Source organism: Miniopterus schreibersii (genome assembly GCF_964146895.1).
Source record: "Miniopterus schreibersii genome assembly, chromosome: 15".
NCBI lineage: Eukaryota > Metazoa > Chordata > Mammalia > Chiroptera > Miniopteridae > Miniopterus > Miniopterus schreibersii.
The window spans coordinates 17538075-17561355 of record NC_138115.1 but is presented as its reverse complement, the minus strand read 5'-3'; the positions used below and the strand labels follow the sequence as shown (position 1 = coordinate 17561355).

The following is a 23281-nucleotide window of genomic DNA, read 5'->3' as shown; positions in this document are numbered from 1 at the left end:
GGGTATGTACACTTTAATTTTTATAGGTATTATGAAATAACCTTCCATAGAGATTGTACTAACACGTAAACTCAACATAAAGGGGGTGAATGCTGCTTTTGTATGTTCTTGTCAACTAGTAACAGACATCTGAATCTTTGACAATTTGATAGGTAATTTTTTTTAAAAAGGAGCATGTGGGTAGTTTTAATTTTCATTTCTCTTTGGCTGAGGTTGAGTATGTTTTAAGAATCACTGCTTATTTCTTTCTGCTCTCTCTCTTAGCCTTTGCCCATTTTTCTGTTGAATATTGATCTTTTCTAATTGTTTTATAGGAGAGCTCTTCACATATGAGGAAAATATGGTATTTGTCTATGATATACATCGCAAATATTTCCCAAAAGTTGCCATTTGTCTTTGCTTCTATCAGTTTTGGCTATGCAAACATCTTAACTTCTACATAATTGAATTTATAAATCTTTACTTGCATTGATTCTGGGTTTTAGGCCAAAGGTTATAAAAACTTTTCTCCCATCATTTTTTTGTTATCTTTGCTGCTTCATTTTATTTCATTTAAACCTGTAATTCATCTGGAAATTTATTCTAAAGTTAATGAAACGAATGGATACAATTTTATTTTTTCTAAATGGCTGTATTTTTCTAAATACCAGTTAGAGAAAAATCCATCTTTTCCTCATATATCATATAAATAAATTACTACAGTGTTATAATAGAACACCCCCCCTCCCCACTATGCTTTTCAGAATTTTCCTGACTTTTATTTTATTTTTTGACATGATTTTAAAAATCAGTTTATTTAGTCCCAAGTTTGTCACAAGAAAATTCCAATTGGTTTATCTACTGGGATCACATTAAAGATTAGAGAAAACAAATATCTCTACGATGTTGAGGCTTCTTAGTCAAGCACATGGTATGCTTTTCAATTTGTTCAGGCGATTCCCTTTTAAATGTATTAAAGGTGGCATTTTAAAACTTTCTTTATACAGCCCTGGCCGGTGTGGCACAGTGGACTGAGCATCATCCCATGCGCCAAGAGATCACTAATTTGATTCCTGGTTGGGGCACATGCCTGGGTTGCAGGCTCGATCCCCAGTAGGGGGCGTGCAGGAGGCAGCTGACAGACGTTTCTCTCTCATTGAAGTTTCTATCTATTTCCGTCTCCCTTCCTCTCTATCTGAAAATCAGTAAAAACATATTTTAAAAAAATTTCCTTTAAATTTATCCCAAGGTATAATATTTTTTTATTGAATCTTTTTTTGTTGTTAATCCTCACCCGACAAAATTTTTTCCATTGCTTTTCAGAGTGTGGAAGGAAGGAGGTGGAGAGAGACAGAGAAACATCAATGTAAGAGACACATTTACTGGTTGCCTCCTGCACGTGCCCTGGACATGGTGGAGAGCTAACTGCAGCCCAGACACATGCTCTTGACTGGGAATTGAACCTGAAACCCTTCACTGTGTGGGCCGATGCTCTACCCACTGGGTCACAATGGCCAGGGCTGAATCTTTTAATGAAATTTTTTTATTAGTTTTAAACTCAATCATCTTACTGTGTGTCATGGTTGTATAATTGATTCTCTTAAGTTTTCATCTAAATTACCTTATTTTAGATTTTTGTTTCTTACTTCTAACTGTGCTGGCTAGTACTGTACCTCTAGAACAATGTTAATGAGAGTGATAAGAACATCCCTATTTTGTTCTTGAACTTAATAGGAGTGTTCATAACTAACAACTTAGCAAAACTTGTAAAAAATGGAACAACAGGTCAGAAACATTTTAGAAGCTTAAAATAGCTACAGTTATACACTATCACTGCCTTGGACTTACATAATACTTTACTTACATAATCTAAAGGCTTTTCAATTCAGAGAAGGACAGTTATTATTTTCTATGTTTCACAGAAGGAAAAATAAAGATTTGGAAAGGGAAAAAATTCTTCTCACAGCTAAAGAGTAAAAATGACTGGTGGCCTTGGAATGGATGTGGTGTCTCTGTGCCCTGACTGGCCCTCAAAAGACAGAGAAATATAAAAGTTTAGAAAGCATCATTAAATAAAGCATAAAAAATTTATAAAAACCTACTGGATTTTGAATGGAACCGCAATGAATCTATAAATCAATTTGGGGAGAACTGACATTTTTATAATGATTCTTCCAGCTATAAACATGATGGATTGCTCAACCAGTGTGGCTCAGTGGTTGAACATCAACCCATGAACCATGAAGTTACTGGTTCAATTCCCAGTCAGGGCACATGCCCGGGTTTTAGGCTTGATCTCCATTAGGGGGCGTGCAAGAGGCAGCCCACTGATGTTTTTATCTCTCTATCTATCTCCCTTGCTCTCTCTCTAAAATCAATAAAAATGTATTTAAACAGCAACAACAACAAAAAACCCATGATGGATCACTTCGTTTTTTAGGTATTCTTTAATTTCAATAATTTTCTTACAATTGTGTGTGTACATCTTTTTAAAGACTTATTCCTAGGTATTTAATGTAAATGGTATATTTCCAATTACTCGATGATAAAAAGAAATGTAAATGATCTTGACATATTTATTTATTTATTTATTTTAATCCTCACCCAAGGATATTTTTTCCATTGCTTTTCAGAGAGAGTGGGGGGGGACAGGGAGGAGGGGAGGGGGGGAGAGAGAGAGAGGGAGGGAGGGGGGAGGGGGGAGGGGGAGGGAAACATTGATGTAAGACACATCAACTGGTTGCCTCCAGCATGAGCCCTGACAAGGGACGGGGATTGAGCCTGCAACCAATTTCGTGCGCTTGGCCGGAATTGAACCTACGACCCTGTAGTCCACAGGCTGACGCTCTAACCACTGAGCGAAACTGGCTAGGGCCATTTTCATTTATTAATTCTAATAGTTTATCTGAATGTCTGTTGGATTGTCTATGTATCTAATTATGTCTTAGTAAAATTTATTTTTCTTTCTAATCTTTAAAACACTTTCCATTTTTCTCACTTTACTAGTAACAGTTTTTCAGTTAAAATAGCATTAAGAAAACTATGATGAAAACAGAATCTTCAAATAAATTAGAAATTGACATGTTTCGGGAGCCCAAGTTCCTGGAAATTTTATCATCAAAATATCTAAAGGTGGAAACCCTCTCTGCTAGGCAGCCATGTTCATTCCCAAAGGCAACTTCTCTGTGGCCATTTGATTACCATTTAAGTTACTGAAGACAACTCCATAAACAGAACAGAAAAAGAAAGCATATATACGTATAGTAGTTAGAAAAACAGGATAATCTCATAAGAGAAATAGGTCCACTAGGTCTATATTACAAAAGATGGAAAAAATTATACCTTCCCTAATTGTCTTTAAAACATTTGTTTTAGAGACAAAAATGAGATTTACATTCAGCAGTGTGTATAGTTAACACAACAAAATTGATAAATCCTCTAAAGCTTAAATTTAAATACTTTAAATTACTACTTTTTACAGAAATTAATTTTTAAAAAGATCTGCCTCCTTGCATTTAAAAGTCAAAATAAAATGTGCCAAACCCCTTTTCCTTCCATGGGGAGTAGATAGTGAAATCCACAAACTGGGTATATAATCCCATTTTGTTATCACTAGATACATTTTCTCTTGGGTTTACCTCAAGATGAAGTAACATCTTACTGTATGCCTCTTGTTCTGACTAGTACTACTGGCAGCTCCTTTCACTCTCACAAGTGTCCCAGTTGGCTGGCAATCTAAACGCCAGTACAGAAATAGAAATGAGAAGACTTGGCTTTTAGTTCTGGCCCATTTCTTGGATTTAAGATCACCTTTCTGAGAATATCAGTATTTTTGTACAGGGTCATGGTGAGAAAGAAATGATGTCCTGGATATAAAACTAGCTGATAAACTAGAGCACGCAACACATTCTTTTTGTTTTGTTTTTTTAAAGAGCATGCAACACATTCTAAGAGGCATCTATTAAAAGTAATTACTCCAAGTGATAGTAAAAACTGAGAGATCCAAGAGCCATTCCCTCACAGAAACGCTGAGAAAAGCTAGCAAAAATTGTAGAATCAAACACTGGAAAATAGCCAAAGGTTTACAACAACCAAGTGAATGCTTAATCAAGAAAAAAAGTGCCCAAACCTAGTAGGAGAGCTTTGTGGCATTTTAACTTACCCCCTCCCCTTCTGTTTCAGCTGCAACCTAGAAGATGGCAGACTGGGTTCCTGGTGTGAGTATCTGGTACTGGAAGGAGCAGAGCAGTCTTTGTTCTCAAAGAATTGTGGTTGTATGTTTTGACCTTTTGGGCGGCTTCTGAAGAACTAACGCAAAAGGCTTGCCTTCATTTCACCTGACCTAGAACTCTCTCCTTTTTGGAATTCCAAAGGTCAGACAAAGGGCTTTGGTACTTTTGCTAAAAACACTTAAAGCAAATGAACCAGCTCCTGCCAGCTGGGAATAAGGATGCCAGTTGGGGAAAACAGCAGACATGATGAAAATTCTGGGAAGAAAAAGCTGGGGAGTGAGTTTTGAAAACCTTCCACATATTCCTAGGAATCTATAAAGCCATGCTCATGTCATGGTCAGGGTGCATACTCAGAAAAGACCTGAGAAGGCCCTAAGCTCTTTCCTTTGATTGACTGTCAATCCCTGTGGAAACAGGAAGTAAAGGCAAAAGCAGAGTTGTAAAATTCCAGGCTGAGTGTTGAAGGTGTGTTCCAATTCAGACACAGTATGCAGTTGTAAAGACTGGGAATTTTTTGTTTTTGTTTTTTCAATCCAAGCATTTAAGAAAATCTGTTGCCCTGGCCGGTGTGGCTCAGTTGGTTAGATGTCATCCCATACACCAAAAGATTGCCAGTTTGATTCCTGGTCAGGGCACATGCCCAGGTTGTGGCTCAAACCCTGGTAGGGGGCATGCAGGAGGCAGCCAATTGATGTTATGCTCTCACACTGATGTTTCTCTCTCCCTCTCCCTTACTCTCTCTCTAATAAATCAATTAAAAGATATATATATATATATATAAAAAAAGAAAATCTCTGTTAAAAATCACTAGCTAGCAGAACAGAGACTTCAGTGACCACACACGAAAAAGAACACAGTCTTTAAAAAATAGTTTAGAGCCCTAGCTGGTGTGGCTCCGTTGGTTGAGCATCGTCCCATGCACCGAGAGGTTGCTGGTTTAATTCCTGGTCAAGGCACATGCCTGGGTTGTGGGCTCGATCCCGTGGGGGGGGGCATGCAGGAAGCAGCTGATTGATGTTTCTCTCCCCTTTCCCCTCTCTCTCTCAAATCAACAACAAAAAAATAGTTTAGAAAGTTACTAAATAAGCAACTGCAGCCCACAATAAGCAGTAATAACAAAGCCAGAGGAGGGGGGAGAATCTAATTTCCAGAGTTATCACATTATAATATTCAAACTGACTAGTTTTCAACAAAAAATTTTAAGGCATGGTAAGAAACAAGAAAGTATGGTTCATTCACAGGATAAAAAGAAATGAACAGATACTGTCCATAAGAAAGCTCAGATACTGGACTTACTAGACAAAGACTTTAAATCAACTGTCTCTAATATGTTCAAAGAGCTAAAGGAAACCACAGACAAAGAAGGAAACCAGGATGATGTTCCACCAAACACAGAATATCAATAAAGAGACAGAAATTGTAAACACTAAATAAAAATTCTAGAGCTAAAACACAACAAGTAAAATGAAAAATTCACAACAGGTGCTCAACACAAGATCTGAACAGGTAGAAGAATCAGTGTACTTGAAACAGGTCAATAGAAGTTACCAGTCTGAGAAAAAGAAAGAAGAAAATAAAGAAAAAGAACAGATTCTAAGAGACCTGTGATACACCATTAAACATACCAACACAGGCATAATGAGAATCCAGGAAGGAGAACAAGACAGAAAGGGGCAGAAAAAAGTATCTGAAGAAATAGTGATCAAAAACTTCCCAAGTTTGATGAAAGACATAAAAGAAAAAAAAACTGTAAATGGAGCCTGGCCAGTGTGGCTCAGCGGTTGTGTGTCAACCTATGATTCAGGAGATCTTGGTTCGGTTCCTGGTCAGGGTACATGCCCAGGCTTTGAGCTTGATCCCCAGTGGGGGGTGTGCAGGAGGTGGCTGATCAATGACACTCTCATCACTGATGTTCCTATCTCTCTCTCTCCCTTTCCCTTCCTCTCTCTAAAATTAATAATGACATATTAAAAACAAACAAACAAACAAACACTCAATGGAGAATTCTATATCCAGCAAAAGAATTCTTCAAAAATGAACAAGGAATCAAGACATTGCCAGATAAACAAAAGATGAGGGAACTTGTTGCTAGCAGACCTGCTTTACGAGAAACGCTAAAGGGAGTCCTTCAGGCTCAAGTGAAAGGACATTAGACAATAACTTGAAGCCACATAAAAAAATTAAAAACACCAGTAAAGGTAAAAACATAGGTAAATATAAAAGCCAATATTATATTTTTGGTTTGTTAATGCCTTTTTTCTCTAATATGATTTTAAAGACAAATGCATAAAGCAAAAATCAGAAATCTATGGGGTTTCCGGTCAAGACAGCAACATGGGTAAATGTGGTACCCTCATCCTCTCACAATCATATCAAAATTACAATTAAAATACAGAACAACCATCATTTAGAACCTCCTGAAATCTAGCTGAATGGAAGTCCTAAAACTAAGGATATAAAGCAGCAGCCACTTTTTGAGACTGGTAGGAAGGGAGAGACAAGAAATAGTCTGGTCCCACACTCACAAGTGGTGGATAAAAATTGGGAGGGATGTCTTGGCTGCAGAAGTACCCGCTGAGGAGTGAGGGGGTCCCAGCCCCACACCAAGACTCCCAGCCCATGGTTCCAGTGTCAGGAAGAGAAGTTCCCATGACTTCTGGCTGTAAAATCCAGTGGAGACTGTGGCTGAGTGAGACAAAGGGCTGCTGGAGTCCCACACAGTTCCTCTTAAAAGGCCTCACACAGACTTACTCAGACTCACTCCCTCTGAGCTTCAGCGCTCGGGCAGTGGCTTGAAAGGCACCAGAGACATACAGGGAGGAACTGAATGGTCCAGCATCAGGGTGATAGGTGGGGGTGAGGGGCAGTTTTCTTCCAGAAAGAAGTGCTGGGAGAGGCCACTGTTCCTTTTCTGTATCCTTCCAACACAAAGCCTGCAGGTATGCACCGAATCTGAGCCTCCATCGACCTGGCTATCACTGTTTTCCCACCCTGGTGATTCCCTGAGACCCTGCTCCACCTAACTTTCTGGCCCACCCAAGCTGTTTCCAGTGACTTTTCTGTGTGAATGGCCTGTCTTGGCTCATGCTTCAGAATTTCTTAAAATCTCTCGAACAAGCAGCTTTTGGCCGGGGGGTGCCCTGGCCCTCTTGCTAAGTGTACCTCTTGCTAAGTGGCCCCAAGCCAGGCACTAGCAGCAGTCGGCCTTGGTTCCAAGCTTGGCCTCTCAGGGACACCTCCAAAGCCAGCACAAGTAGCAGCTGTCTGCAGATTGCTTTGTAGCTAATGCCTGGTGGCCCTGGGCAGAGCACAGGTGGCACCAGACCTCGGCCTGCACTTCCTGGGAGGCTCCAGAGCCAGTGCACCATGTGGACAGCTTCAGACCACATTGAAGCACCATCCAACCACCTCCACAAGCAACACAGTAAAGGGGCAGACTCAGCAGGCACCAGAGCCCCACTGAAGTAAGTTCTGCTCCATGGGGTAGGCTCCCAACACAGCTGATACTCCACAATGGTTACAGCCAGTCATTGCAGCTGATTAACATGGGGGTAAATCCTTCTTGACATGTCGAGAGCAATAAAGGCTCAACTAAAATAGGGGGTGTATATAGCCCACAAGGGGCTAGGGGTGCACCTGGAGTTCCCAGCTTGAGTGAATGAGGAGGCTGTGCCACTGGACCCTACAGAACAACTATTACATTAGGCCACTCTACCAAGCTCAGGAGACACAGCAGCTCTATCTAGTACACAGAAACAAACACAGGAGGCTGCCAAAATGAGGAAACAAAGAAACATGTCTCAAATAAAATAGAACAAAACTCAAGAAAAAGAACTAAACAAAATGGAGACAAGCAATCTACGATGCAGAGTTTAAAACACTGATATCAGAATGCTCAATAAACTTAGGGGAAGAGTAGATGAACTCAGAATTTTAACTGCCTAAAAAAGGACATGGGGACCATAAAAATGAACCAGTCAGAAATGAAGGATACACTAACTGAAATGAAGAATACTTTAAAGAGAATCAATAGAGGAGATAAAGCTGAGGATCAAAACAGCACTTTGGAATATAAGGAACCAAAAAATACCCAATCAGAACGGGAAAAAAATCAAAAGAATCCAGAAAAGTGAAGATAGTGCAAGGAGTCTCTAGGACGACTTCAAGTTTACCAATATTGCACCATGGGGGTAATGGAAAGAGAAGAAAGAGAGCAAAAAATTGAAAATCTATTTGAAAAAATGACAGAAAAGTTCCCTAACTTGGTGAAGGAAATGTTCATACAAGTCCAGGAAGCGCAGAGTTCCAGACAAGGGGAACCCAAATAGGCCCACGCCAAGACACATCATAATTAAAATGCAAAAGGTTAAAGACAAAGAATCTTAAAAGTAGCAAGAGACAAGCAGTTGGTTACCTACAAAGAAGCTCTCATAAGACTGTCAGCTGATTTCCTAAAAGAAACTTTGCAGGTCAGAAGGGAGTGGCAAGAAATATTCAAAGTGATGAAAAGCAAGAACCTACAACCAAGATTACTCTACTCGGCAAAGCTATCATTTAGAACCGAAGGAGTAAGAGCTTCCCAGACAAGCAGCAGCTAAAGGAGCTCATCACCACCAAACCCGTATTACATGAAATGAAGAAGAGGAGGAGGAGGAGGAGGAAGAAATATGGACAATAATACGGCAATAAATACCTGTCTATCAACAATTGAATCTAAAAAACAAAAGAAATAAGCAGAACAGAAACAGACTCATGGATACAGAAAACATTTTGACAATTGCCAGACTGGAGTGGTGGGGTGGTTCGGGGTGGATGAGTGAAAAAGGTGAAGGGATTGAGAAGTACAAATTGGTAGTTACAGAATAGTCATGGGGATGTACAGTACAGCATAGGGAATAGTCAATAATATTCTAATAACTATGTATGGTGTCAGATGGGTACAACATTTATCAGGATAATCACTTAGTAAGTTATAGAATATCTAATCACTCGAGTGTACACCTGTAACTAATATAATACCGCATATCAACTGTAATTGAAAAAAAAAATTAAAAATGTAAAAGCAAAATAAATAAAACCATGGGGGGGAAAATATCTATGTTAATGGACACACAAAATATAAAAAGGTAATTCCTGACAACACAAAGGGAGAGAAATTAAGCTGTAGAGAAGTGTCTGTATACTAATGAAGCTAAGTTCGTATTAATTCAAACTAGACTGTCATAAACTTAAGATGTAATCTCCAGATTAGTCACTAAGAAAATCACTAAAAACCAATAAATGATACGGTTGCTCTCACAAAGGAGGCTTTAATTTCACCTCTGTTATGCTCCCTTTGACTCCAGGCTGGGTTTACACTAGGGAGTAAGGCTCTAGGGCACTGTTTTAGTATGAATCACAAGCTACAAGGGAAGACATCCTCTGCTGCAGAAACTCAAGAAGTATTTAATAACTTCACTAGCCTTTGCAGGGTCCTTGCCACAGAGTGGGGAGAAGAAAATGTGTTTAACTATAAATTGGATGTGTTTATCACATCCAATTCTGAAAAATTCACACCAAAAACAATTTAGCTGAAAATGATGGCAGTATATGATGCATATATCTAGATCTGAAAAGCAGAATGTCACCGTGAACACTCAGGAAGATGGAACAGAAACCAAAACAAGAGTCCTTCCTATTTCTGGAATGGAGACAATAACATTGGTTAAGAGTCCAACAAAGACTGTAAAAGTCTTTTAACTGCTCTTCCTGCTTCCCACCTCATTCTTACAACATACTCTCTAAACCGCAGCCACAGTGATTCCTCTGATGCATATGTGGGATCACACTGCCTCTCTGCACAGACCCCTCACAGGACTTCCTATCTGCTGTAAACTCAATCTCTGCACTGTCTGCAAGACCTGTCGTGATTTGGTGTTGAGCCATCTCAGAGGGCTCATTCCCTGCCACACCCCCCTGGCCCTGCTCCAGTCACTCAGCTTGCTTACTGTTCTCAAACAGGCCCAGATATTCTGCCTTAAGGTCTTTGCATTTGGTGTTTGCTGTGGCTAAAAGGAGTAAAATCTCAAGTATTCAAATGGTTTTCTTCCTCACTTCCTTTAGGGCTCTATTCATATGTCATCTATCAGAGAGGCTTTGATTGGCCACATTACCTAAAGCAGGACCTCCCCTCAACATTAACCTCTATCCTCCTCTCCCTCTGCTTTACTCTTTCAGAGTCCTAATGACTGCCTGATGTCCTATATATTTAATTTTAATTTACTGAGTCCCCAGCCTCTGCCCCATCATAAGTCTCTAAAAGAGCAGAGACTTTGGTTTGTTTGTTGCTGTATAACTAGCACCTACAACAGTGCCTAGCAAAGAAGTATCTAATCGACTCTTGTGGAATGAATGTAATTAAATGAAATGGCATTAAGTACCTACCCAGAATACACGTCATAGGGCAGGTTTCTTCCAGATTACTCAGAAACACTTCTTTTTTGTAGAACATTTTTGTGGGCTCATGTTCCGTCTCTTCTGGGTGAATGAAGATGGGGCCATAAAAATATGCAGCTCCATCTCGGACCCATACCTTTTCAATTCTTGGGGGAGGGTAAGAGAGGGGGAGAAATTCCATTAAAATAAAATTCGAATGAGTTTCATTCTTGAACGATTAATCTAACAATACCATTAACCAAAAATTTAATATATAGAGAAATTTCACTGGTTATTTTGATGATTGCCTTGAATTTCCCCCCTTTAAGCACATGAGAAGATACTTGGAAAAAGAGAAATGAAGATCTGGCTATTCATCTCAGGGGAAAAAAATACTTTAACCATGGTATGTACTGTATACCTTACTTATTCACGATGTTTATTTTTTGTCTTCCCACTAGTACAAAGATCCATGGGACTAAGGATATCTGTCTATTTTATTCACTAATGTACCCTTAGACTGTGGCAAATGGAAGGTGTGTAATAAATGACTGGTGAATGATGAAACAAATACGGGGACACTGACTAAGAGAAGTAAGTCATTTGGAAATCATTTGAAACTAGCAGGGCTGGGGCTTAAACCAAGATCTCTTGGAATCAACTCCTGTTCTTAAGTATTATCCTCAACTGCCCAGCTCTGTCCCTACTCCTTTACTGTTGTTTTATGACATCCAACCATACTTTCATCCATTTATTTGTTCACTCAAATATCTGAGCCCTTACTATGTTTCATGCACTATGTTTGGAACAGGGAATACAAAGGAGAACAAAAAGAGAGGGTGCCTACTCACAGGGCACTTGTAGTCCAATACAGAACCTGAGAATAATGATGTGATGTGTGCTCCAAGGAGAAGGAAATACATGGTGCTCTGAGAGTGTGTAACAGGGAGACCTAATCCAGTCTGTAAGGAACAGGTTTCCTTAAGGAAGTACCATTTCAAATTTAAGCTAAAGGAGTTCACCATATGAATCGTGCAGGAAGATTTTAGGGTGAAGAGTTCAGTAAATGGTAGAAGAAGAAAAAGATTTCATGGAGGAATATAAAGAAGGAAGTATGGCTAGAGGCATAAGCAGGGGAAGTGTGGTGAGAAAGAAAACTGGGTAAGTTACCTAGGGAGAGACTTCTGTCTTCATCCTAAAGAGTGATGAATTCTTTTTACTGGCTCCACATCTCCCAGACCCAACCTCATCTGCCCTACTTCAATAATACTCACCTGCCCACACGAGGGCGCACCAGGCCATGGGACTTGATGAAGACACAGTCGCCAACCTTTAGCCACATGTCGTTGTAACGGAGCTGCTCAAAGTAGTGGCAACCTGGTTCACCATTGGACATTTCCACAGGGACATCTTCTTTCTCCTGTTGAAAAGGAAACTGGTTGCAGATAGGCAGCTGACAATCAAGAAGGAGAGAAGGTAAAAAAGGAAAACAGACTTTCCTTCATCTTAACTTAAAAGACAGATAACTATAAATAGAAGCTTTAATGAAGAGAAGAAACCAAAAGATTAGGTTACTGCACTCAAACTAAGCCTCATCAAATATTGTATCTATTTTAAATTTCAAGTTAATTTTCATATGTTACTCCAGGATGCTTTTACTTCCCTCTCCCTCCTTCCTCTATTTCCACAACCTTTAGCAAACAACAACAGCAGCAGCAGCAGCACTGGAGAGGCCTTAGCATTCAGAAGCAGTCTCATTCATGCATTATTATAGAGTATAAGGAGCAAATTCTAAACGAGCTTCCTTTTCACATTTACTGAGCTCTCAATTTCTTAACATTAACAATGAATAGATTTTTTAAAAAATCATTTTGGCTTATTTCAAAATAGAAAGGACTAGCATAGTCTCTGTGACCCAAACATTTTCTGTTATTGAATAAACTACAGGGTCTCTTACCTACTGGCTGCTGTGACAAATTACTTGACCCAGGTGGGGTTGTTAGGAAGCTTAAATGACACAATCCATGTAGATACATAAAACAATGCCTGACTCATTAAAAGTACAACCATTTATTATTGTTGTTTTATACTCGTGGCAAAAAAACCCACAACTTAACTAATGGAAATAAGAAACATCATTTACTGGGAACCTAATAGGCAATCAGCATAATGCCAGGTTTTAAGTTTTATAACTCCAAAATTTATAAAAGCTAAGAAACTTCAGCACCCCAAAATATTCTACTGCATCTCCCTGTCTCTCTGAGAATATCTGAAATGTCAAAATTGAAAAAAATCTCCTTTAGAGTGTTCGAATAATATAATGTTTTGATCTTAATGACTTCAAATGTGGTATTAAAATAGTCTTTGGAGAAAATCCTTAAGAATGAAAGAGATTCCACATAAATGTGAGGTAAAGGGCACTTGAAATGGAAGCTACATATAAAGTAACCCCTGCCCAGCCAGGCGTGGCTCAGCGGTTGAGCGCCAACCTAGGATCCAGGCGATCGGGGTTCGATATCCGGTCAGGCCACATGCCCGTGTTGCGGGCTCGATCCACCATGACTCTCTCATCATTGATGTTTCTGTCTATCTCTTTCTCTCCTTTCCTCTCTCTGAAATCAATAAGGATATATTTAAAAAATAAATAAAGTAACCCCTGACGTTAAAAATACTCTTTTCTGGTTATTTAATCTATGACAAAGGAGGCCAAGAATATAAAACAGGGAAAAGATAGTCTTTTCAATAAATGGTGTTGGAAAAACTGAACAGCTACAGGCAAAAAAATGAAACTGGACCACTTTCATATACCATACACAAAAAAAACCTGAAAATGGGTTAAAGGCTTAAATGTAAGACCTGAAATCATAAAACTACTAGAAGAAAACATAAGAAGTAAAGTCTTTGACATCCCTCTTAGCAATATATATATATTTTTTACAGGTCTCCTTGGGCAAGGGCAATAAAAGCAAATATAAACAAATGGGACTACATCAAACTAAATAGCTTCTGCACAGCAAAGGAAACCATCAACAAAACAAAAAGGTAACCTACTGAATGGAAGAAGATATTTGCATGTGATATATCTGATAAGGGTTAATATCCAAAATTTATAAAGAACTCATACAACTCAACATCAAAAACAAACAATCCAATTAAACATGGGCAGATCTGAACAGACATTTCTCCAAAGGAGAAATACAGACACATGAAAAGATGCTCAGCCATCACTATCATAAAGGAAATGCAAATCAAAACCACAATGAGATGTCACCTCATATCTGTCAGAATGGCTATTAAAAACACAAGCCCTGGCTCATGTTGCTCAGTGGTTAGAGCATTGGTCGAGTAGGGAAGGGTCTCAGGTTTGATTCCCAGTCAAAGACATGTACCTGGGTTGCAGGTTAGATCCCCAGCCCTCATCAGGGAGTGTACGGGAGGCAACCAATTGATGTGTCTCTGTCACATCGATGTTTCTTTCTCTTTCTCTCTCTTTTTCTTTCTCTTTCTCTCCCCTCCACCCCCTTCCACTCTCTCTAAAAATCAATGGAAAAAATATCCTCAGGTGAGAATTAACAAAAATATATATAAATAAAAAAAAAGACAACAAATAACAAGTGTTAGCTAGGATTTGGAAAAAAGGAAACCCTCCTGCACTGTCAGTGGGATTGTAAACTGGTGCAACTGCTATGGAAAACAGTATTAAGGTTTCTTAAAAAATTAAAAATATAACTATCATACAACATAGCAATTCTACTTCTGGGTACCTGTCTGAAGAAAACAAAAGTACTAATTTGAAAGATACATGCATCCCTGTGTCCACTGCAGCATTATTTAAAATAGTCAAGACATGGAAGCAACCTAGGCATCCACTGATAGATGAATAAAGATGTGATACACACACACACACAAATATACAAAATGAACTATTACTCAGTCATAAAAAAGAAATTTTGTCATCTGCAACAACATGGATAGATCTAGAAAGTATTATGTTAAGTGAAATTAGTCAGACAGAGAAAGCCAAATACCATATGATTTCACGTACATGTGGAATCTAACAAAACATAACAAATAAAACACACTCACAGACATAAAGAACAAACTGATGGTTGCCAGAGGGGATGGGCGAAAAGGTGAAGGGGATTAAGAGCTACAAACTTCCAGTTATAAAAGAAATGTCATGGGTGTGTAATCGACAGCACAGAAAATATAGCCAATAGTACTGTAATAACTTTGTACAGTGACAGCTTACTCGACTTATCATGATGATCACGTTGTAAGTGTTGAATCACTATGTTGCACACTTCAAACTGATATATTGTATATAAACCATAATTTAAAAAAAATACTTTTTTATTTTAGGAATGGGTTCTGCCCTAAAGTTACTCTTTAAAAAAGGTCCTGAATGACTTGTCCTGGCCATGCAATATCAAAATAATTAGATAAAATAGTAACTGATACATACAGAGGATCCTGGGAACTTATCAATTCTAATAATAAAAATAACAAATCTAAGTTAATTTCACATTGGCTTCCACTGATATTTCTTCTTCTTCTAAAATTAATGTCTCTGTGATTCTCATACATATCGGTAAAATGTAAGATATATTATGTGTTAGCACACAAAAATGAATATTTTTTCCGAGACACTAAGAATTCATTTTCCTCCCGTTTTTACATTAACAATTTTAAAACTTTGTTTTTCTTGATTATATGAATTATATTTGTTTGAAATAATTCAAACATTAAAGTGTGTAAAACTTAAAAAACAAAAGTCTTACGTGATCTAACCTGAGATAACCACCCAGTTTAGTACAGTTTTACATGTGTTTTCACATTCATACAGTTTTGTTCTTTCTTTTTTAAAAAAATTGACTTTAGAGAGAGGAAGAGGGAGAGAAAGAGAGAGAGAAGGGGGGATGAGGAAGAGGGAGACATCGATGTCAGAGAGAAACATCCACTGGTTGCCTCCTGTACTCTCCCAGACTGGGGATTGAACGTGCAACCTGGGTATGTTCCCTGACTGGGACTCGAACCCGCCACGTTTTGGTGTACGGGGCGATGCTCCAACCCACTGTGCAACACCAGCCAAGGCTATTTCTTGAATAATGATAAACCAAATCTCATTCTGCAACCTGTTATTTAGTAACAAGTTTTTCCCACATCACTTGGAAAATTTTCAATGTTACTATAATAGACCTAATTTTATTCCTTTCATTGGCTGCAGTTAGCATTATATAAATGTATAACAACTTAATTGCTATTCATGGGCATTTGGGTTTAGTCTAGGGTTTTTGCTTTTACAAACTACACTAACGTTACTCCTTGTATATCCTTTGATGTACCTATTTGAGTACTATGTGGGAGCACATTCCCTGTCACCAAACTGCAGGGTCAAAGGCAATGTCATCAATGGGAAGGGAGTGTGTGTTGCCCCACATCAGGCTGCATGTTTTTAGAATTCATGCCAATCTTTGTTAGGCATTTTGAAAATTATTAGATTAACACATTTTCTTACACCTTTTGGCTGCCTTCTTTCTGTAAATGATCTATTTGGTTCCTTTGCCTATTGTTTTAGTGTTACTTTTTTCTTAGACTTCCAAGAGCTCTTCGTACATTAAAAATTAGTCCTTCGACTGTTTTATTTCCGATTGCAAATTGATAAAATGATCAAAATAATTTTTTTCTTTTATGGCTACTGAGTTTTAAATCATAGCAAAGAAAGAACTTACTCTAAGTTTAGAAATGAATAAAATATTATAGGTAAATACAGTAACTGTACTTATGCTAGAAACTTATACTCTTTAGTACTGTTTTTTTTTTTTAATGTTTATATCTTACTTATTTTGGATATGAAGTGAGGAAGAATGCAGGTGTTTTTATTGTTGTTTTTTTGCTTTTCTTTTTCAAATGGCTACCAGTTTTTCAAGTATTATTTGATTCTATCCACTCCTGTTGATTTAAAATACTACCTTTATATTCTGGATTTAACTGTGAAAAGCTTATTCCTTTCACTGACTAGTCCAAAGCTAGTACTTCAATTTTTTAAATGTAGTTTTGTAAAATGCAACATCTGTCAGCACAAAACCTTTTTTTTTATTACATATACTGGGGAGCAGGATCTTAAATGCTGTCAATGCATTCTTATTTTATTTTTTTATTTTTCTGGTCACTGTCACATACTTATCCTCTCATAAGAATGCTAGAATAATTTTGTCAAATTCTAAAAACAATTTATTCAATTCTTTTATGTCCTTCAGTAGATTGACTATTTCTCTTTCCACAGGCTTCATATAATCCTTTAATTTTTTTGTTTTTTTTTTATATCTTTATTGATTTCAGAGAGAGGAAAGGAGAGGGAGAGAGAGAGATAAGAATACCAATGATGAGAGAGTCATTGATCGGCTGCCTCCTGCATGCCCCCTGCGTGGAATCAAGCCTGCAACCCAGGCATGTACCCTGACTGGGAATCGAACCCCGATCACCTGGATCGTAAGTCGATGCTCAACCGCTGAGCCGGCTAAATTTATTTCTTAATCTATTTTGTTGTTAATGTGAGTTAGATATTTTCTTCCATATAATTTTCTAACAGTTGCTAAAGTATATTCAATGTTTTCATTGTTCCTTTAAAAGTTTTATTTATTTTTAATTTATTTTTTTAAAGTTTTATGATTATGGTTACAGAAGATAGCTATTAACTTGTATATAGATCTTGAAATTACTTTTTGAATTGTTTCAAAAGACCTGTTAATTTCTCCTATTATCTACAAAAAAATAATCTTGTCTCTTTCTTGTCAATATTTTCACTACTTTTAGTCCTGGCCAGTGTGGCTCAGTGGTTAGTGTTGGCGTGCAAACCGGTTACTGGTCAAGATCATGCACCTCGGTTGCAGATTAGATCCCTGGCTCTGGTAAGGGTGTGTGTGGGAGGCAACTAATGGATGTCTTTCTCACATCAATATTTCTCTCTCTCCTCTCTCTTCCTCTCCCTTCTCTAAAAATCAATAGAAAAAATATCCTCTGGTGAGGATTAACAACAACAAAAAAATATTTTCACTACTTTCATTTGTCTAACCACACTGACTACTTTCAGAAAAATATAGGTAATGGTACAGCAAGTACCTCTGTCATGTGTATAACTTGAAAAGGAATTTTGTTTATAGGCTTGACGTACAAAAATAATTAAAATATATATATATCTTTATTGATTTCAGAGAGAGGAAGGGAGCTGGAGAGAAAGAAACATCAATGATGAGAGAGAATCATTGATCAGCTGCCTCCTGCACACCCCCAACTGGGGATCGAGCCCTCAAACCGGGCATGTGCCCTGACAGGGAATTGAACTGCGATCTCCTGGATCTTAGGTCGATGCTCAACTGCTGAGCCATGCCCGGTTGGGCACAAAAATAATTTTTAAAAAATCACTTTGAGGAAAAATATTCATCTAAAAACTTAACTCAAGTAGTGTACTTTATTCAAATAATTTCTCCTTTAATCTATTAATATAATGAAATTAATGAGTTTTCCTAATTTTGAACAATCCTTGAATTCATTCTAAGAATTCATGTTCTTAAATAACTAATTGATTTCACTTGTAAAAATACTCTTCTCCCCAAGTATTTTTTTTGCATCAACATTTGTGACTGACCTGTAGTTTTTGTCTTTATTTTGCCAGGCTTTGGAATCAAGGTTATTCTAGCTTTGTAAAACAAACTGGGAGTTTTTCTTTGTTGTCCATGCTCCAAAATAATTTAAACATTATAATTATAGGTCCCTTGAAGGGTTAAAGGAATCCACCTATGGAATTATCTGATCCGAGTACTCTTCAGGGTTAGGTCTTCAACATTTAAAAAAATTTCTTCATGTTGTTGTCCACTTACGTGTTCTCTCTCTTCTTAATTCTACTTTAATAATTTATATTATCCTACAAAATTATTCATTTTATTCAGGCTTTCAAATTTATTAACAGAAATGTAGAAGTCTTAAATTTCTTCCACATTTTAAATATCTGAGCTTAATTCCCTTCTTTCTTCTTTATTAGGATGGTTAGTAGTTAAATCTCATTGGCTCTGTCAGAAGATTAGTACTTGGGTTTACTTTTAAATTCTATCATTCTGTTGTCTAAATATTAATTTCTGTCTTTCCTTTATAACTTCCTTTCTTTCTAAGGTTTTTTGTTGTTTTTTAATCCTCACTAGAGGATATGTTTATTGATTTTAGAGAGAGGAAGGGAGAGAGAGAAACATCAATTGGTTGCCTCTCGTAGGCATCCAAACCGGGGACCAAACCTGCATCCTTTCGGTGTATAGGACAACATTCCAACCAACCGAACCAAACCAGCCAGGGCTTGATTAAAGTTTTAGATTGTTTATTTTGAAATGTAAAATTCTTTTCTGTGTGGCTATTTCTACATACCTTTTCCAAGTTAAAGCTGTCTTCAGTTCGACTGTCTTCTGAGTTGTCTGTGTTCTTCTCATCATCCCCTTTATCTGCATTTGCAAATACAGAGGCCACTCGGACCACAGGCAAGGGTACATCCCGAGGGACAAACCTAACTGAACTGATAGGCATGGTCCACAATTTAATCTTCTTAAAAGATTTGGTTTTGGCAGAATACCGTGATTCACAGACAAAAACATCCTCATCTTGAAAGTTTTCTGGGCATAATTTAAAGTATTCCTGGAGGATATAAGAATAAAGTTAATTAGGTGAATTTCCTAAAAACCAGTGAACCAAAAAAACAAACACCAACTAAACAAAGTTAAACTGTTTAGACTTTCTGACAGTTAACAATAAATGGTAAATGACTCGAGATCTTGCTTCAGAATGACTTTATTAAACATACAACATTTAGATTAGTTAGCCTAACAGTTGCCCCTTTGAAAATATATTATTAATATTTCATAAAGCTATCATGTTCCTTAAAGCTATGGGCAGAGCTCCTGTGCCTATATCAGACAGATACACAAAAAGCACATCTTATTACCTGAAAACCACACTAGCTAGTTATAATGATCTTTCAGAAAATGTTATCCTTAAAAATTAGGCTGGCCATATAAAAAAATTTAAGTTGACTGCATACAACTACATACTGTAGGCAGAGAATGGCCTTTCACCTTCATGTTCAGGTTAATTTCTTCCTAAATCTTTACATACAGCCATATAAACATAGCTTAAAAATATACTTTTTTCCAGTTTAAAACAGAGCTCCTACGTTTGTAAGTACCAATTTTTTGTGTTTATAAATTTTATTCCCATGGAATGATTTATACTCTTGCGACTAATAAGTTTCTTACCTTGACAAACATGACCACACATTTTCCTAGAATTTTACTAACAGGAACTTTATTATAATAGTCACTCTTAAAAACTTCTTTTTCTAGGAATTTTCGTGTAGCCAGATGGAATGTTTCATTTGGCCGATAAAACCAACAGCCATACAACCATTTTTCGCCTCAAAAACAAAGAGAGAGAAAGAATTACCATGAACAGAAATCACATATTCTTTGCAAAATAAGCAAATCCATTCTGAACCTACCAATGTGCTTTTTAGGCCACATTCCTTAATATAATTATCTTAAAAGAATACTTTAAAATAATGACGTGCAATAAGGCCTAAAAAATGCGATTTTCCCTCTCATACTAAAAGACACATAATATATAGAGTGAGGAAGGTGATGAGACCTGCTCTGCGCTGCTGGGGTCAGGAATACAAAAGTGTTTCACATGATGAACAGCTGAAAAGAACAGGATTGCTTGGACCACATTTCTGCCTGCTTTTGGCTTCACTAACTCCTATTCATTTTCCATGTCTGAAGTTAAAGACAACTGTTTTAGGAAGCCTTTTTGAAATCATATTTTAAGCCAAGGCACAAGTCTCTCTATTTTTTATTTGTGAATTTTATTAGAGTGGTTATGCCAGGGGCAAAATATGAGCCTTCTGTTCTTCTGAATCTCTGTCATCCTACAGAGTTTAGCTCATGGTGTGTTTTTAATAAATATCAGCTGAATGAGTAAATCCCAACTAGATTTCAAGAAGTTATATTTCTTTTGACTCGACTGCACCACTGCTCCATAGTACTACAGCCCATGTTTTTCATACAGTGGGTGCTTAATTATATTTTATACATTGTAGAACAACTATTGCTAGAAGACATAAAATGTCTGAATTACAATTTTCTTCCCTGAGGACCAAGGAGTAAAACAGTCACATCTCACAAATGTGCCCTTCAATTTAAAATGAGCTTACCAGCAGAATCTTCCCAAAGTCTCTCAATACAGACTATATGTGGCTGTAGGCTGGCTTCTGCAGGCTCTACATAGACGTAATCCCCAACATGGTACATGCTGTTCTTAAAGCTGCAGTCCTGGCTGTATGTGCGATGTAAACCTGAGAGGCCTGCAGCACCTGAGGAATCTTCACTCTTTTCAGCCTCTTAGGTAAAAAAGACAAAGAGGTTCTCATTAAAGGAATGTTGGAATCAGATGCAGGATTCAAACAACACATACCAATATATTTAATTCTTTTCTAGACATTCAAAGGCAGGATTCAAGACAAATAGTATAACATCCATATTCTCTATAGCCTCTACTCAAAATTGTCTTCTTAAATTATAACTAACTGCCATTAATTTAAAGAAATAAATTAAGTAAAGGATCTATAAAATAAAAATTATTATAATAATACATGCTCAATGCAGTAATTCTGGATGATACAGTAAGTTACAAATAGGTCACTTGTAAATCATGTAATCCGAGAGATAATCTCATATGTACTTCTTTTCATCTAAATGCCTCTGAAATTATTTTCCCTAACAGTTATTATATGGATATGACACAATTAATGGAATCTTAGAATTGAGGAAATACAGAATTATGTATATTATATATAATATACAGTACTATAAGCTACATATGTATACACTTACTAATATCATGAACATTTCCCTTGAGAGTAAATGCTTTTCAATAAGACTTTTATTTTTGTGAAATAAGACTTTTTAATGGTTCTAATGCAAGCCATCATTTGTAAATACCATAGAGTTTTTTTGGCTTTTATTTTAGAATAAAGCTCTGCCCACATCTTTAATTACTTCCTTAGGATAATTTTCCATAAATGGAACAGGTGGAAATTTAAAATAGCTTTTTATTTTTATTTTTTTAAATCCTCACCCAAGGATATTTTTCCATTGATTTTTAGAGTCAGTGGAAGGGAGGAAGGGAGGGAGGGAGGGAGGGAGGGAGGGAGGGAGGGAGGGAGGGAGGGAGGGAGGGAGGGAGAGGGAGAGGGAGAGAGAGAGAGAGAGAGAAACACTGATGTGAGAGACACACATCAATTGGTTGCACCCTGACAGGGACATTCAGGATCGAACCTACAACCCAGGTATGTGCCGTGCCCTAGACTGGTAACTGAACCCGTGAACCTGTGTGTAGGCCAGTGCTCTAACCACTGAACCACATCAGCCAGGGCAGCATTAAAAGTATTTTTTAAAATGCATATTCCAAAATTACCCCTAAAAGTCCATACCAATTTAAGTCCCTCACTGTTTGGCTACAAGGGGTCAATTTCTCAACTCCCTAACATTGGTATAACAGGATCCTTATACTTTTGTTAAAGTTTTGCCAATTTTGGTGGAAAATGTTATCTAGTAGTTGATTAATCAAATGAACCCCTGTAACATATGCAGCATATTCACAAGGTTCTTGAGAATCTTATGCCAGCAGGAACACTGTCACCTGGGCTGAAAGGAAACAGTACAAAATGAAAGTGCTATTAACCCCTCCTTCCCCTCAAATTCTAGAGGCATTTCGGAAACAGGCTGATAAAACACCTCAGCTGTAAACATATGCTACCTTTCATGAAAAAGGATGATTCAGAGGCAGAGTATTGAGCCACAGAGGACTACGAGGTCTTGAAACTTAATGAAGTCTGCCCAGCAGGATTTCAAAACTGCTTGGAACTGATGACTAATTTTTTTCCATTCATTTCTCCCTTTGGAATGGGAATGTCTCTCTTGGCCTATGAATGTCCTATCACTTTATTGTAGGAGCGAAGGACTTGTGTGTTTTTTTTTAAGTTTCACAGGTCCACAAATTGTGTCCCAGGAAGGATCACACTGAGAGCCTCACCCATACACCTAAGTTAGACGATTTAAATGAGATTTGAGACTTTTGAGCTAATGATATTTAGATGAGATTTTGGTACCTGGTAAAGGAATGTTACTATAACAAATACCTACAAAATATGGAAGTGACTGGAATTGGGTAGTAAGCAGAGACTGAAAGAATTTTGAGCAGCATGATAGAAAATTTAGCCTAGGTTGCCTTGAATAAACTGTTGGCAGAGAAATGGACATCAACAACTGGGCAGCTGAAGGCACAGGAAAAAATGTTATTGGAAAGCAGAGGAAAGGGGACCCTTGTTTACATGTACAATGGCAGAAAATTTAGCAGAACTGTGTCCTGCAATTATCTGGATTCTGGGCCTTCTGGGCTGATCTTTTAGTTCTTTTTCTTTCTCTGTTTCCATCTGTTGTTCTATTCCTTCAGAGATGTCAACTTTATCTTCTAATCCTTCTCTAAATGTTTCCTTTTGCTATCATTAAAAAAAAATTAACTTGAATAAATGTGACATATAATGTGTAAATTTAAGGTGT

General features: G+C 37.5%; 1 protein-coding gene across 8 annotated transcripts in view; it reads right to left on the bottom strand.

Moving 5' to 3' along the window:
* PBRM1 (polybromo 1) overlaps positions 1-23281 on the bottom strand; it is a 108392-nt gene that overhangs the window by 18814 nt on the left and 66297 nt on the right. For all 8 annotated transcript variants that reach the window (XM_081160317.1, XM_081160315.1, XM_081160312.1 and 5 more), the window contains 5 exons: positions 20875-21060; positions 19922-20079; positions 19041-19304; positions 11900-12045; positions 10635-10792 (listed from right to left, as the gene is read on the bottom strand). In XM_081160317.1, the coding sequence (XP_081016443.1) occupies positions 10635-10792; positions 11900-12045; positions 19041-19304; positions 19922-20079; positions 20875-21060 (912 nt within the window). The remainder of the gene's footprint in view (positions 1-10634; positions 10793-11899; positions 12046-19040; positions 19305-19921; positions 20080-20874; positions 21061-23281) is intronic.